This window comes from Colias croceus, chromosome 10 (assembly GCF_905220415.1).
Source record: "Colias croceus chromosome 10, ilColCroc2.1".
NCBI classification, from domain to species: domain Eukaryota; kingdom Metazoa; phylum Arthropoda; class Insecta; order Lepidoptera; family Pieridae; genus Colias; species Colias croceus.
The window spans coordinates 9,403,672-9,420,491 of NC_059546.1; the positions used below are offsets into that span (position 1 = coordinate 9,403,672).

The following is a 16,820-nucleotide window of genomic DNA, read 5'->3' on the forward strand; positions in this document are numbered from 1 at the left end:
AGCTTCGACACAACCTTAGCCAGCTTTCAAAGAATTTATCATCATTTTTCTCGTCCTGCAGCTTCGCAGTGGTCGCCACCGGTTGCGCATCGTGCCCCAAGCTGACGTGCCTAGCGCCGGGCTGCGGCGCGTCGTTCTGCTACCACTGCAAGGCGGCGTGGCACCCGACGCAGACGTGCGACGCGGCGCGGCGCAGCCGCCAGCCGCCGCCCAGGCAGCCGCAGCCGTCGCACAACGAGATGGAGCACGGTATGTTGATTTGTAGGATATTGTCTTAGGAGAAATGGCGACCAGGAGGAAAAATATACCGGCTGAATTGATAACCTTCTCCTTTTTTTGAAGTCGGTTAAAAAATGAACTGGACCGCTAGCATCATTTGGACGATAGACAAATGGTCTTAGAGAGAGTTGTCACAAAAGTGTGGAAGGGGGAAAACTAATTATTATACCATAAAATGTAACACAGAACGTGGCAAAAGTATGTATCAGGCCCAGAATTAACCTTGTATAATATCGTCGCAGACGCGTAGGAGCAGCAACAATACAATTTTTTTTCTGTGCCAGTTCACTTGGTAGAAGGGATTGAAGGGAAAACTTCAGTACCAAGTTTTAAATTATATTTTGTGTTTGCTCTGCATGTTACTCCAAGTTTATATTTCTGTCGGGTCGAACTACATCGTACTACTTTTATTGCAAAGTTACATGACACACTTCACAAACTTGAGAATTTTGCCAAATTCTGAAACTTTGCGAGTACATATTGCGGAGTTGAAAATAATGTATTTTCTTTAGAATGTATGTGGAGTTTACGTTTATTTAATGATTTTATTTTTGTCATTATTCTATTTGATGAAGATGATTCTGAAATCCAAGGCATAGTCTCAAACACAGGTCTCAAACACATAATAATAGTAATTTATTGTTTTAGGTGAAGTGAAACCATGCCCTCGCTGCTCAGTGTTAATAGTAAAGGTGGAAGATGGTTCATGCAATCACATGGTGTGCTGTGTGTGCGGCGCGGAGTTCTGCTGGCTCTGTATGAAGGAGGTCTCAGACTTACACTATCTTAGGTGAGGAATATGATTTTATATGCGATTATTAGCTTCTCGAGCAGACGGTTCCCATTATTGCTATGAATTTTAAACTTTAATATGAACATTTTCAGTTTATTGGTTTTCGATCACTATTACGAAAAAGATTTTTGAGTTTCGGATAATGTATTCCTTGTATTTGTATTACTTTTTATTTTGTATAGCATAATTTTGTGACTTCATAAATCAACGCTGCTATTTTATTCCCTGTATCTTTGTTACATTTTTTCTTATTATATTACTAGCTGCTCCGCGCGGTTTCACCCCCGTGGCTCCCCTACTGTTACCCGTAGCGTGATGAAATATAGCCTATAACCTGCCTCGATAAATGGGCTATCTAACACCGAAAGAATTTTTCAAATCGGACCAGTAGTTCCCGAGATTAGTGCGTTCAAACAAACAAACAAACAAACAAACTCTTCAGCTTTATAATATTAGTATAGATAGTTTCGTTTTTTTACTATTCATTGTATTGAAATGTTTAATATTTCGTCTATATGTGATGAAATATGTACATGTATAACCATTATGTTATTGATTTGAAATGTTTAATGTTTCGTATGTATCTGTTGAAATGTGTATCTAAACCGATTATGTTGGTCCGCAGTCCAAGCGGGTGCACGTTCTGGGGCAAGAAGCCGTGGTCGCGCAAGAAGAAGCTGCTCTGGCAGCTCGGCACGTTGGCGGGCGCGCCGCTCGGCATCGCGGTGGTGGCGGGCGTGGCGCTGCCGGCGCTGCTCGTGGGCCTGCCGCTGTGGGCGGGCCGCCGGGCCCACCGCCGCCTGCGCCGCGCCAAGCCGGCCCGCCGGCGGGCCGCTGTGGCCGCCGCTGTTGCTGCTGCGGTGAGTACACTACACAACAACAACCAGGCGCTTTGTGGTACGTAGGATACGTAGGCGATATGCCGCACCGCTGTATACGGTGCAAAGTCAGCGCCAAACGGGTTAGACATTGCCAAGTCAGCGCCAAGTCGACGCGCCTTCATGAACTAGTAACTACTCTTAATCAGACTTTTGCCGTGATCGTCGTTGCGGGGAGTAAGTAATTGTTACACCGTATAGTAATTATTACAACAATTTTTTTACCAAAAAATGTAATTTTGTTTTACAGTGATGATCATTTATTTTAGTGTAGTTGAAACATATTTTTCAGTGTATAATTGCTTGAGCCCCGGCACAGCCTATATCGCTGGGCCATACCCAGCGATATAGGCTGTGCCGGGGCTCGATATAGTAATTTATATTTAAAATCGTTTTTTTTAAATCACATTCATGTATTATATCGATTAATCATAAATAACTTGTGTTGTTTTTGTGTTACAGCTGGTGGTATCCCCTATAGTGGCGGGTCTGGCGGTGGGCATCGGCGTGCCGATCCTGCTGTTCTACGTGTACGGCGTGGTGCCGGTGTCGCTGTGCCGCGCGGGGGGCTGCGCCGCGGCGCCCACGGACCGCGACCGTGACCGCGACCGCGACCGTGACCACGCGATAGATGTGGACGCGTATTCGCGCCGCTTGGAGCCTAGCATCGGTGAGTGTTGTGACCGCGACCGTGACCACGCGATAGATGTGGACGCGTACTCGCGCCGCTTGGAGCCCAGCATCGGTGAGTGTTGTGACCGCGACCGTGACTACATTATAGTAGGGATGTGCAAGACCGAGGATGTAGATGATAGACCGGGAGATACTGACACAAAATTTCGGGTCATTTGTAACAGGATGGCGGTTCTACAGGGGTCTTAGTACGCAATGACAAAAAGAAAAATGATGGTCAGAATGCTGGTACCGGCGGACTAGTCGCGTGGGCGTTAGTCGAACTCGTCGGATAAATAGCGAAAGTCAAACGATTTGTAACACAGAAATTTTAGAATTTACCGATAGCCCATAAAAAAGATTTAGGCGGTAGTGACATGCCATACTTTTCCGGTGTGGCTTAAAGCCCGCTTAAATAAATGTTGTATGTTTTTTTTATTGATTTTAATCTTATTTCCAAAGAATTAGTCTATTTTTTTTTATTAATATGCAAGCATTTTTTTCTGTATATCCGTATACAATTAATGAAAATATCAAGCTATTTTGTATATATTTTTTATTTAACTAAATTCCATCTTTTCTCTACTTGTTTTATGACACCTAGATATTATTTCCAGGAGACGCATCGCTATCCGCAGGCTCCGCGCACGCAGAGGTCCGAGCGCCGTCCCTAGCTGGTCTGGCCGGCTCGCTGGCGTCGCACGAGGCGCCCGACGCGGCGTCCCCCGCGGCGCACAGACTCGAGGTCACCGCTGACGTCACGGACACCACCAGCGCTGCAAGCTGGCCAGACGACCTACCCTCCACCTCCCGCCCCGCACGATCCGCCGCCAGACTCCGCAGTCTCTTCCTCTACGGGTCAGCTGTCCCCCCGGACCCCGAAGCGGGCACCTCGACCCCGGACCCCGAAGTGGGGCGCGTCGCAACCCCCTGTGTGGAGGTGACCGCCGCGTGCGAGACGAAGTCGTAACGAACGGGGAGCAAGCGGAAGCTTCATGAGAATTAAGCGCCGCTGCAGTTCTAGAACATTCGAGAAGATGGAACATTCGAGCACCGTTCTGGAACATTCGAGAATGATAGAACATTCGAGAAGATGGAACATTCGAGCACCGTTGTGGAACATTCAATGATAGAACATCCTAGATTGATTGATAGCTGTTCTGGATTGAGATTTGATGCGTCGATGTGTTTGTAGACTAGACTGGATTGAGATTTTTTTGGAAAGTACTGTGATAGTGTGGACGCCTACAAATCTACCAGTTCTGACAAATAGCTTACAAGGACTATAAATCTGTTAGCAGCACCTCCACTAGATAATGTGGATAATTCATAGTAAATAAACAGGGTTATTCTGCAGCTCAGTGATGTGGGATTTAGTGAAATCAATTAGTTGCAATGATTCTTGTTATAAAGAAACTGAGCAATTGGAGTTAATTCCCTAAAATACATCAACATTTGACATATCGTCCCATACTTCGATTATGATTAACTTACGTTCCTTACCCACAAACGAATGGAACCTCATGTGAAGACAAAGAAATATGGAATTTAACAACTCAATAACTAATGTGTTTTGGATAGCTCAAAAATAACCTTTGACTGAACTTGAAAAAACATTTGTCGAACCCAAGAAGCTTATATCTAATACACTGGAGATTTCGGTATGAACATTGACGTGTAACAAGAAAATATTGCCCAGTTCATGTTTTTTATCACTTTCACACCTAACTTGGTATTGCCACTGTTAATACGAAGTTTTCCCAAGGCTACTATGTATGCTGTAATATTCTGTGCAAAAGGTTAGTTTTTGTACATGAGTTTGTTGATAAATTGCCAACAACGTCATTCAGAAGCATTGTTGGATGAGACAATTATTATTTATGCTAAATAAACTAAGTATCTGAACCAATTATTAAAAAGCGATACTCCCTGATTATGGGTAGTCACCATAATAAAATTGTAGCAACTCTCACTTTGTCAATATGGCATGTGTGTCAAAAAAATTGCGTCGCTTCGAATATTTAAGTTAATATTGTTGCTTATTTAATGAATATTTTCCGAATATAAAGAATGCATTGTATTGTGCAAAATTGCAGAAGTGTTTGGACACCAAATTCTGGCATAGAATTTCACAGGCAAGTGTATATTTACGTTATTTACAATATTCCTCAATACTCCTGCATTTACCTGTTTAGAATCATTTCAATGGCAAAAATTGTCTAATTTAGCATCATTTTAGTAAGCAGTCATGTTAAATTTGTTATTTCCCTAATACTTTATCATTTTTCAACAAGTTTTCAATAAACAGATTTAACAAGTAAGGTAACCATGATGACGAGTTTTTATGGATAGCGAAGAGAATATATTGTAATAACAATATTATGATGAAAATATAGAACACCATTTTAAAGATTGTTACTAGTAATGAAACAACACATGACATCGGTATTGCACTCACATGTAGTTATAAGATTGTTCGTTTTTACATTGAAATTTATACTTTTTTAACTTACCTCATATTTTTTGTTTTACGTATTTCAGCTTTCCAAAAAGTAAAATAAAAAGAAATATATGTGCCCATCAAGGTTACTGAGGATTACGACCCAGAAAAAAATACCTTTTTAAAAATAAACTTTGTAAAGTTAGCTGAAATTTGTGCAAGGCTGCTAAACAGTTTTTCTTTGATGATTCTGGCTTGAAATTGACCCGTCGAAGCAACGCGTTTAAAAAGAAGATCTGAGTAGCTAACAATTTGGTAAACAGCATCTGATGCAAAACACAACTTTCCTCTATTTACAAAGGATGTTAATGCTATATATCGGTTCATATCCAAGCTTTGTAGCCAAAAGTTATTTATAACTATCATTCTATACCAATTAAAATTGTATGTACCTACCTATAAAGTATGACCATAATATTATAATATAAATACTGTTAAAAATATATGTCGTTATTATTTATAGACCATGATTTTTAGTTTTTTCTATTTTGAAAAATCCTGAATTTACAAACCAGCGTGGTCACTCGACAGAAAGAGACAAATAACATGACTGACGTCATTGAATGTCATAGTTTCTTGTTTCAAGTTAATGGTCATAGTGCAATCTCCAGTGTATTAGAGGATATAAGCTTCTTGGTCGAACCTTTTCAATGACTGGAGTGACATTTATTATGAAAAATTTGTGAGCCAAACAATCAGTGTATGTGATATATTATAATCTCATGTCTTCGGTCGAAAAACTGGCCCGTATTATATACAAGTGAAGTGTACAGAAGACATAAAATTATTGTGCTAAAGCTTATTAAGTATCAACGAAAATTCGGCTAGCCACTGTAATATTCGATTTATTGTCAAAATAATTAAATTGTAATATACGAATATTTGTGTAACGCTCTCTGCAGTCTATGTTGATTAAAATATCAATATTATTTTAAGAATAAAGATGTGACTCCATACTTAGCTTCGATTTTCTGACAATAAACATGTTAGGTGAAGCTATCGCTAAGAAAATGGGGTTTAATACGGGCCTTTGTATTATAAGGACATTGTAGATTCAATTTTTTCACCGTCCTAAAGAGCAAAGTCAGCTCTTATGTCATAGTTGTTTTGTCTGTGCTGATAACATATCGCCATTTCCCTGTACATGATAATAGGCGTGATTCATGAGCCCTTACGTGTTTTGAAGATTTTTCAACGATCTCAAATTGTTTATTTTTCGTTTTTTTTCTATGTAAAAAAATTTTTTTTTTGTTAATACCCAGTTCTGTGTATATAATTTGTGTCGTAAAATGTCGGAAAATTATATCGTTTTCATATCACATGTGTAAATAACGAAATCATACTGATTGTAATATAATTATATTGATGTTAAAGCATTAAGGACTGATTGGTAGCTGATTCATTTCTCTTGTGTAGCATTATGTCAAAACAACTAGTGTTGTGTGTGTGAACGTTTTTGTTGGAAAGAATATTGATCGAAACTTGAAAACAAAATTATTACCTACCAAATTATATGCCAAACTAGCTGATTCGCGCGGTTTCACCCCCGTAACTCCACCCCTGTTAGTCGTAGCGTGATGATATATAGCCTATAACCTTCCTCGATAAATGGGCTATCTAACACGGAAAGAATTTTTCAAATCGGACCAGTAGTTCCCGAGACAAACAAACAAACTCTTCAGCTTTATCTTAATATATATAAATCTCGTGTCACAATGTTTGTCCTCAATGGACTCCTAAACCACTTAACCGATTATAATAAAATTCGCACACCACGTGCAGTTCGATCCAACTTGAGAGATAGGATAGTTTAAATCTCAAATCTTTTTAGAGAAAGCGGGCGAAGCCGCGGGCGGTAAGCTAGTAATATTAGTATAGATAAACTCAAAATCAAACATTTATTAATTCAACTACACTTCCTTTAAAATATCTTTTGAATCATCAAAATACATATTATATATAATTTTATATTTACCACCAAATTGAAAAGCAGTTTCTACAGACGTAGACAATACAAATATAATTAATTAAGACATAGAGACGTGGTTAATACCACTATAATGATTAATTTATCTATAAAAAATCCGAATTGTGTACAAAAGACAAAAATTTTGTAAGAAATTCGTTCACAGATACAGCACAAATGACAAGTTAGCTAATTTTAGGAATCGCCAAACGAATGTTCATGGAAAGATTTATAATACTACGAAGCTCAAGCTATAAACAAGAAAGGAACAGGAAAAAAGATTATTTTCTGCCAGTAGCCCTTCAAAATTTAATATTTATTGTAATTTTTAATTTTGAAGAATTATGAGCCAAGATAGAAAGAGATGTATAATTTTATTTGCTATAGGAATATTTTTATTTCTAAATGACAAAAATGTTGATATGATTTTAGCTTGCTTGTAATTCCGCCACTGGCAGTAGTACAATTTGTACAAATATTATCGTCAGAATACGGTCAGGTCATAAGAATGCGTTCTTTATGCCTTGAGCTTCGTGTATTCTGAATCCAAGATGGCGGCCAACGATAGATGCTTCGCGCTTACAGTGCAACGTTCTATCAGATATTTGTGATACTTTGAATAATAATTACTATTAATGATCTAAATTATTTAATTTTTCACGTTTGTAGGCAAGAGTAATGTTAAGCGATATGTTATGTCTTAAAGTGTAAATGAATAAAGTGTAATTAATAAATACGTATTTGTTTTATTTGGTCACCATCCTGAATAATTACTTACTACATATCACGAGATATTTGCGTGGAAAACCATTTTGAATTCTTCTATAGGGAGAGTAACTTGAAATACTGGTAAAAGCTTTTAACACTCAATAAGTTCCAAATATTTTAAATTAATAAATATTTAAATATACATAGGTACCTACGTGAATACTATGATTTAAAATCAGGTAATATGAAATAATTATGTATTCAGTAGTATGCCATACTAGCTGAATCTGCGAACGTTTTTATACCTAACTTAACATATCGACCTACCGAGTATGGCAACTAATACTGTTACAACACAAACTCGAAGAAATAAAAATTTAAAAGGTCACTTGCATAATTCAACTGTGGTTAAATCCAAAAATTCGCACATTGCATGCGCCTCTCCCGCATAATGTTGCCAACTAATAAAAACTGAAACAATGTTCCATCATTTTTTTTCTAAAATGTTTCATGCCTGGTGTTTAATAACCAACATAATGTTAACTTGGCTACACGCCAAGTGTCTACACAGACGCCAAGCCCGTAACCGATTATGATTTAGAAAAATCGTTGGTTTTATTAAGCTACTCGCTAGGTGACTACTGACTAATTAGTAAGGTTCTAAGTGCAAGCCGCTTTTCTGTGCGGCCGCGGCTTTATTCAGCGCCTATTTTTGAGCCTTTGAGTTGTAGATAACATAATATTATCTTATATTGTGGATCACAAATCATCAGAGGATCATGTGCCGTTTTTTTCAAAAGGTATATGAACGCCTTCAGTATTGGGGATGGAAGAGGGAAGTACATACTAAAATAATCATACAATACATGGGTTCTGGGTTATAAACATGGAATAAAACACAAACTCAAATATCACCTGTTTCATTTATTGATTTTATCACATCATGCTTATACACGAGAAACGTTAACAATACTATAGAACATTTATTTTACATATATTTAGTTGAATTAGTAATTACAATCTAACATTTGACATTCTGTATAGGTAATTTAACTTTTTGGCAACTTGGTTAGTACAATTGAGGATAGTTCCTATTTCTGTAGTGATTTTCAGGGCTTTTATAAGTTCAGCTCAGTCACATTCACACTAAACTCAGTTTTAAGCATTTTACTTACACTAAATATTCATATTAGTTATAGTCACGTTATATTCTAGTCTCGGTGTAATCATATCGAAATGCAAACAAAAAAAATCATACAATTTATCAACACAAACAAAAAATATTAAATGGAATGTAAAAGCAAATCAGAGATACATAATTCTAACCACCATTACATATTTCAGATGTCGCCTCTTTTTGAGACAGGACGGATTGGAATATGCATGATAGTGGTAGGCCATAACATAGAAACACTGGCACTCGGGAACTGCTGCGGTAAAGCTATTGCATGCTATGCCTTGCAAGCCACACCTCCGAGCCCGTCGGAGTGGGGAGAATGAGGTTTTTTTCGTTACGGAATTTCTCGATTCGGTCCCCGCGCTCAAGGCCCGCGATAGAAGCTATGCAATAGCTTAATATTTACTGATTGGAAATTAGAAATAAGAAGAAAATTTCAATACACATGTGTATAAACATTCGTAATGTATTAGTTTCTAGTAACTATGTAGCTGTTATTATTATGTTTCAAATCGCATCACAAAGTCGTGTGAATCGGAATTCAGTAAAATTACAATCAATTCAACAGTTTTTGAACTGACTGATTTGAAACTATTAATTTTAAAAGTTATTTATTTAAATACTTTATCGTACTGCCAACAAAAAATTACAAAAAGAAAACTTATACTAAGAGAGAACACAGCACAGATAGCGGCCTTATCACTTATAAGTGATTTCTTCCAGGCAACCAACTGAAGATGTGATAATAAGTTACATAATAGTTAACCACAAATTTAATGGAAATCATACCATTTTTATTTACAATATAGTTAAGCCTTCTTATTTCTACATTCCATGACTTCTACATTCCTTCTACATTCCTTCCATCCAAAGTGCACTTTACACTAACTGTTATTTACAAGAGAGACTGTGTAACTAAGCAAATTAAGTTCTAAATAAAACTCTGGAATATAATATTTTTTTTGTTCACAAATAAACTATATTCTATGTGATTTGATTTGTTTAAACATCAATTAAAAACATTATTCAAGCATTTAACAATCCTTAAGTGTAATTAATGACTATAATTAATAATTTTTGAGACTTAATTAAATAAATAATTCATTTAATATACATAATTTAAAAGCATCAAAGTGTCTTTTGTTCGAATAATTGTAATTCATATTTTGATTTTGCAAATAATTCTTATTATATAAACGTAATATAACATTATACAGCAGATACAATCAGTAGGGAAACTTCATACAAAAGTTCAAAATGTCTCACGCACACAAGCAAGCGTGTTTACGAGAATCGCAAGGATATTTTTATATCTGTCGATACTTGTTTACACACGCTTGCATGTGCATGTGCCATTTCGAACGTTTGTATGAAGTTTCCCTACTGGTTGTATGTGTATATTGTGGTAATATCCTTATAACATAATATAATTATACTTACCATAAAATGACTAAATAACAAAATATAAGTCTTAATAAATTTTAACAAAATAATTTCAATTCATAATTTTATCATCGATTTTTTATTTACATATATACAGTTTCATGACTTACAAATAAACTCACTTAAAATACTCTATGATAAGTATTTTTCGGGATTAAAAATCAACAAGAAAAGAACCATGCAGGTAAATAAAATAATGATGAATTGAATTTATTGTCTACATAATATCGACTATCTAATAATATGTGATTATAAAAAGGGAATACAATTTATTTCTACGTTTATAGAAATAAAATTCCAACTATCGATGTCGAATCATGTCGATTCATTCCATGACACACAGCACATCACTACGAACCCCAGAAGCAAATAAACAAAAATTTGCTGTCACTGCTATGAATATTAATGAATGTGGGAAAGAGACAAATACATTTCTATTACAGCGTAGGTAAACCCGTAAAGTGGAATGCCCTGGGTTTAGAAAGTGAAAAATGATCACGATACTCTTTCTTTCTCTCAGAAGAGATAGATATATAATCATAGCTTAACCGCAACCGTTGCGTTGTACCGCGCCTTAGGTATGTGCGCGGCGAGGCATGGGAGAGTACCGATCGTTCCGTTTCTTTCTAACTCGTACCTACTCTACCTTATACCCGGTCCCCTGAGATCTCACTTTCTAAACCTGGGACGATTAGATAGAGGGTTGTGATCATACTATAGGTGAAATGTACAAGCTATAAAGCGTGGTTGATGAGAAGGTTACCGCAATCTTTCTTTCTAAACGAAACCTCGAGTCCGGATTTATCTACTTCTACGTAATATTCTTGTGTACGAATAAGAATCATAATATACTTGAAAATATGTAATGACAATATTTAATACACAATTATTTAAAGTTACGTCTATAATATTAGATCTAGAACAATTTTAGCTTTAACTAATCAAATACAAATGCCTACACATAATAGATTTAATTCATTTACAAACACTTGTAATAAATAACGCTTATATAATATACAATTCATAGTAGTTCCTATATTGCAAAAAGATTCGCTTTCTTTATGAATGGTTTTTTTTAATATCTTCAGAATAATCAAAATAACACCAGTTAAGCCCAACGAATTATTTTTCGTTATAGAAATTTAATACTAATAAATAATATAATTATCAATGAATGATGTAAGCACAAACTTAACTTAAATAGAAAGAGTGAGTGAGAACTAATCACCAATGTACACGGGTAAAAGAGATAGAATGTATGTATGTAACAGTATTATTTTTCCACAATTTACATTTAGGTATAAAACATTCCTATTTTTTTGACTAATTCGAATTTTCTTTACACTTTAATTTTATACCATCTAGACAAATGTCAAAATCCAACAAAAAATTATACAAAGGTAATTTCATTATTTGATTATTAATTTCTTATTTCCGATACAAAATGATTGTTGAAAATTTTTTTTATATCTGAGATGAAATAATTTAATACATTTTTAGGGCCGTTAGTCAGTCAATTAAGTTCTTTTACAACTAATGTTACCTTGTCAAGATTTAACTTACCTTGCTCTTTTAAAATGTCTTTGTATGTGCTTATAAACCTTTATTATATCCATTAATATTAAAACATTTGAATATTTTATATGATTAAACGTGTAATAAGTATTAACTACTCAATTCATAGGTGTATATATTTTGTGTTTCTTATTTTTATAACTTTCATAGTCTAGCTATGGAATTACAGATACATAATATATATATTTTTTTACTATTTTAAGATTATATAGTTATAATAGTTATTAAAAGCATGGTCATTACAGGGTTTTATTAATATTAATGATGAATGTATCTAACCTTATAATATTACAAGGTTCTGCAATCATGCTAAAACAAATAAATATGTATCCACAGGTAACTTATAGCCTAATAAAGATAAATGTGTATGCAAGATGACTTGTGTATGTAATGAAAAATCTGCCAATTTCATACTCATATTGTCTGACCAAAATTTCCAATGTAATATAATACTTTTCAAAGAAAATACGACTGCAGCCCAACCTGACTGATATCTACACAAATGTGTCCACACAAAATAATATATAACTAGACAAATGTGTGTTCATTTCAAGATTATTTCTTATGAAATGCCAATGATGTACCAATATTGTCTGAACAATTTTTCCATATTTGTCTATTTATTCTTCTCAAACCTTAATACAATTGTAGCTCATAGGTAGTGGATCCATCCCGCCAAGTGGGCTCATCAGCCACTTTAGCCCTGCACAGTGGACAAGTATGTTCCCTATCCAGCCAAGCCGCTATACACAGTTCACAGAAGATATGACTACAGCCCAACCTTACGGGTGTGGTGTAATCATCATGGCAAATGGGACAAGAGTCACCGGCGGATATCAGTTGTTCGCATGTTGGCTTCGTTCCAAGGTTCTGAAAAAATTTTGTTTACTTGATGGGATTGAAATAATTAGTTGATGGGGAAAATATTTTGGAAGCGGGTATCAAACTGCGTTTGCTTTAGGCATGTGATGTAATGAAAAAAGCGGAGGAAAACTTGAACGCAACGCTGGCGTGCGCCTGGTTCTTAATAAATTGGTACACAATAGAAGATGTAATTTGTCAAAAACTGAAAAAAAAAACTAAATGTTTTGCAGTACTATGTACATACCAAATATCGATCAAATTTTAATATAAGAATTTTTTTAAGAATAGAAAACAATCGATTACGAGACGGGATTCGAAACCCGCGTCTTTTTGCCATTCCGTGGCGAGGCTTAGCCTCTTTTTTCTATTCTTTAAAATTTTAAAATAAAATTCATTTTACAGACTAATATCCAAACAAATCCAAACTTACCACACTCTGCAACAAAGTCCATGTTGCGTTCTTAAACAGGCGCAGTCTTACAAGAATCTCAACAACTTTGGCAATAACATACGCAGATGTGAGAAACATGCCGACCATTTTCTCTGAACCCTCATAGGATTGCATCAGGAAGAATATCCATGGTTGAATTGTTATAAGAGCCCTATATAATTGTGATACTGCTTCTGTGAATAAGTAGACTTTCCCCTGTAATGAAAATTGTAGTTATTACTTAAAATTGTCTTGTTAAATTACCATATAAAGTAAAATCAAAATTGATTCATTATTTAGATGACAAGAATTTCTGATGATTTTTTTTCCTCTTAGAATTTAGGTATAATTAACTAATCCCCGCGGTTTCACGCCCATGGTTCCACTCTTGTTGGTCGTAGTGTGATGATATATAGGCTATAGCCTTCCTCGATAAATGGGCTATCTAACACCGAAAGAATTTTTGAAATAGGACCAGTAGTTCTTGAGATTAGCGCGTTCAAACAAACAAACTCTTCAGCTTCATAATATTAATAATATAGATTAATAACTTATTTTAGCAAATTTTCGAAATGCTTTATGATCAAAAAAATGACATAGCGGCTATCTTGTCGTATGTGTTCGTATCGTGATACCTGTAACTTTTTATTACAATTTACGATGCATAATACCTAATCATTTATTAAATGTATGACTCATAGAAATACATTAACGCAGGTGAGAGTCATAATACAGTATAGATCTTAGTCATAAAAATAGAAAGAGTTCGTGATTGCTGAACCAAAAAACGTAAATCTAAGTCACATTTATATTATTACTTTTTTTTATTTTTATTTTTTGTAAAATCGATATGTAATAATTGTTAACAAATTACAATTTTACTTCTTAATCATAAAACAACTCACCCGTTTCTGATAAGGCAACACAATAGAAGGCATCATAGTGACAATTATCTTAACATCCACCGTGATGATCTTCACAATGAGATCGGTAAGCACCACCAGCCACAGTAGTTCCCATACATCTATCGGCTCAGTGTATCCAGGGAACATTATAACATTGGGCAGTAACCGCCCGTGGCCAAATAGAAAATGTACGACCGCTATACAACTTGTTGTAAACAGCAATTCGCTTAGTAGCGCAAGGAAACTGCGATTCATTTGTTTTCCATGCTCCCTAAAAATTTGAATTGTGATATTTAATCAATGACGTTCTTTAATAAATAAATTCACAATCACAACCAAAAATTGTCCAAAACAAAACTCTGCTTTTGTACCTATTAGGCAGAGTTTTCTAAAGAGCCATACAATTGACTTTGTATATAAATCTAAATTTGATAATCAAAATGGTGAAAATTTTGTAGTATTATATTTCTGTTGACTTTGTTGATTCAATGAAGTTGTGAGGAAACTAGTATGATACACCTTAATTTCCCTTAATAGGTCTGTTTCTCTATGATGGCAATAAATTTAGGCTGACTATATAACTTTAATCACAGAACTTTTTACGTATAAATTAATATATTTCCTCTTACCTTCTTACAAGGCTGTCGCTGTGAGAGAATGTGCAGAATAATATGATAAATGTGAAAATGGCTTCCCTGCTGTCATACAAATATTTTACAAACAGTAAGAAATAGAATGGTGCATATCTTATCAGTAAATTTAAGGTCCCTCGAACATCCACAACCTAAAATTTAGAAAGATATAATTATTATAGATTTAAAAAATTATAGATAATATATAGACAATAAAACTTGATTACACTTAATTTTTATAATTTTACATTAATTGGACTATTTTCAAACATTAAAAAAGTAATAAGAAAACACAAATAATATTGTAGAATGTATTGTACAGTGTTATTTGAAACATTAGTTTATTTTTTTTGATAGACCACTGTATCATTCAATTTTTATGATTGTAATGGCTTGATTCAGATTTTATTTTTATTTATTCAATCACTAATTTTAAAATCTTGCTACAATTGTTGTTGAAATAAATTTAATTTATAATAAGCTACATATTTTAATTTCATGTCTGTACATATTTCAATACTTATTCTTAAATATAATGCATCTTACCTGCTGAGTGCCATCATCGCTTTGATTATCTGTCTCTGCATTATCGTTGATATTATTGTTATTGGCTGGATTGACTGAAATATTTATTTCCTCTGGAACGTGTTCAGACATGTTGGAATCATTAGAAATGCTAGTGCTCAAGGCATGGCTAGTTTGGGCCCTTAACGCTGGTGGAGTTCCCCGATCTGTGACAATGTATGTTTGGGCTGCTGGCCCAAGGTTCACATGAGCTATGGAGCTCTGTGGCCGCTGTGGACCATCTCCGAGTTGGTGAGTGTTTGGTGGATTACGTGGTAGCCAAGTCGGCAATGATAGCCTTGCATTATTGCCCTAAAAGATAGAATAGATTAAATTTTTCTTATTTTTAGTATAGAAGGTAAGTCGTATAGACATCAATGTATAACGTTAAAGATAAATACGGCTTCAAGCAAATTTGGAAGTCTAATTACATCACATTATTATAGACGTTTAAAAAAAACCATTTACCATTCGCGCGTGTTCCACGAGAGGTCGGATCTCTCTGAACATGCTGTTTAGTCTGTCTCCAAGACCGATATTACTTCTATTCGGAATTGGGGGTCTGGTAACAGAGTCCATTCTGGTAAGTGCATTCGGTCTCGGAGGGGTTTCCTCCGGATCCTCCTCTCCCATGTCTAGATTAACTTGATTTTGGTGCGCCATCTTCTACTGTTTTCTACACTTCTCACTTATAAACACCACCAGATAATCATTTCACCACAATAAATAATATTAATTCTGATCTCGATTATCGCGAAGGTCAACTGTCAAGTGCCAAACATGAGATCATAATTATCAATTATGACATTGTCATTGTCTGTCAAAAATGTTTAAATGTCAAATACAAAATTTGATTGATTCGCCTTGATACGAAGCTTTTAGTTACGTAGGTAAATAGGTATTTGGTATTTCCATACTTATTTCCACAGGTATTTCTCTCATTTTGTTTCAAGTTGGTTTGTTTATCTTTGAGATTTCATCCTTGTCAAGCAGTTCGAGTTTGGCAAGTGTGTTGGCAAGTATATTTTCGAAAGTAGATTGGGGACTTTCCTTCTCAGTGCTATTTCAATATTCCATCCTGTAAATCCCTAGTTTTGTAGTACCTAACCTAACACTAGGAAATATTACAATGTTCTAGGTGATTAGAATCGTTTTAACTAATATATAAAATGCTCAAAGCAAAAAAAACATGAAAATTGGCAATAGCGCAACACCGCGACGCGACGTATATACTCCTCCGAAACGGAATGACCAATTCTCATGAAATTTTTTTGCTTATCGAAAAAATCATCTATTTTTCATACCACTGTGATAACAGATAGAGAGACATCAGAATATCTTTTACCGGGACAGCTACTTATTCATTTCAATTTTGCTTATGGAAGAGTACAGAAAGAGTTCTTTTTTGTAAGTCTAAAACCACAGTCAAAACAA

General features: G+C 35.1%; 2 protein-coding genes across 2 annotated transcripts in view; one reads left to right on the forward strand and one right to left on the reverse strand.

Annotated features, from left to right (window-relative positions):
• Positions 1-3,707, forward strand: part of LOC123694828 (E3 ubiquitin-protein ligase RNF19B-like) — a 73,031-nt gene extending 69,324 nt beyond the window's left edge. The window contains exons 5-9 of the mRNA XM_045640414.1: positions 62-249; positions 928-1,069; positions 1,698-1,932; positions 2,413-2,620; positions 3,240-3,707. Coding sequence (XP_045496370.1) covers positions 62-249; positions 928-1,069; positions 1,698-1,932; positions 2,413-2,620; positions 3,240-3,592 — 1,126 coding nt within the window. The 3' untranslated portion in view covers positions 3,593-3,707. The remainder of the gene's footprint in view (positions 1-61; positions 250-927; positions 1,070-1,697; positions 1,933-2,412; positions 2,621-3,239) is intronic.
• A 6,141-nt stretch (positions 3,708-9,848) lies between these two features.
• On the reverse strand, positions 9,849-16,150 carry LOC123695059 (RING finger and transmembrane domain-containing protein 2). The gene is made up of 6 exons (XM_045640757.1): positions 15,855-16,150; positions 15,369-15,698; positions 14,820-14,974; positions 14,191-14,461; positions 13,286-13,501; positions 9,849-12,861 (listed from the first exon to the last, which is right to left on the reverse strand). Exons 1-6 carry the CDS (start codon positions 16,047-16,049, stop codon positions 12,628-12,630), a joined length of 1,401 nt encoding a protein of 466 aa, XP_045496713.1. The 5' UTR covers positions 16,050-16,150; the 3' UTR covers positions 9,849-12,627.
• Between the last annotated feature and the right edge of the window lie 670 nt (positions 16,151-16,820).

Excerpts from the sequence above, each read along its gene's own strand:
- LOC123695059 (XM_045640757.1), bottom strand. The coding sequence starts at position 16,049 with ATGGCGCACCAAAATCAAGTTAATCTAGACATGGGAGAGGAGGATCCG. Across the intron at positions 14,975-15,368 it reads GCGATGATGGCACTCAGCAG|GTTGTGGATGTTCGAGGGAC; the intron begins GTAAGATGCATT and ends TCTAAATTTTAG. Across the intron at positions 13,502-14,190 it reads TGTTGCCTTATCAGAAACGG|GGGAAAGTCTACTTATTCAC; the intron begins GTGAGTTGTTTT and ends TTTTCATTACAG.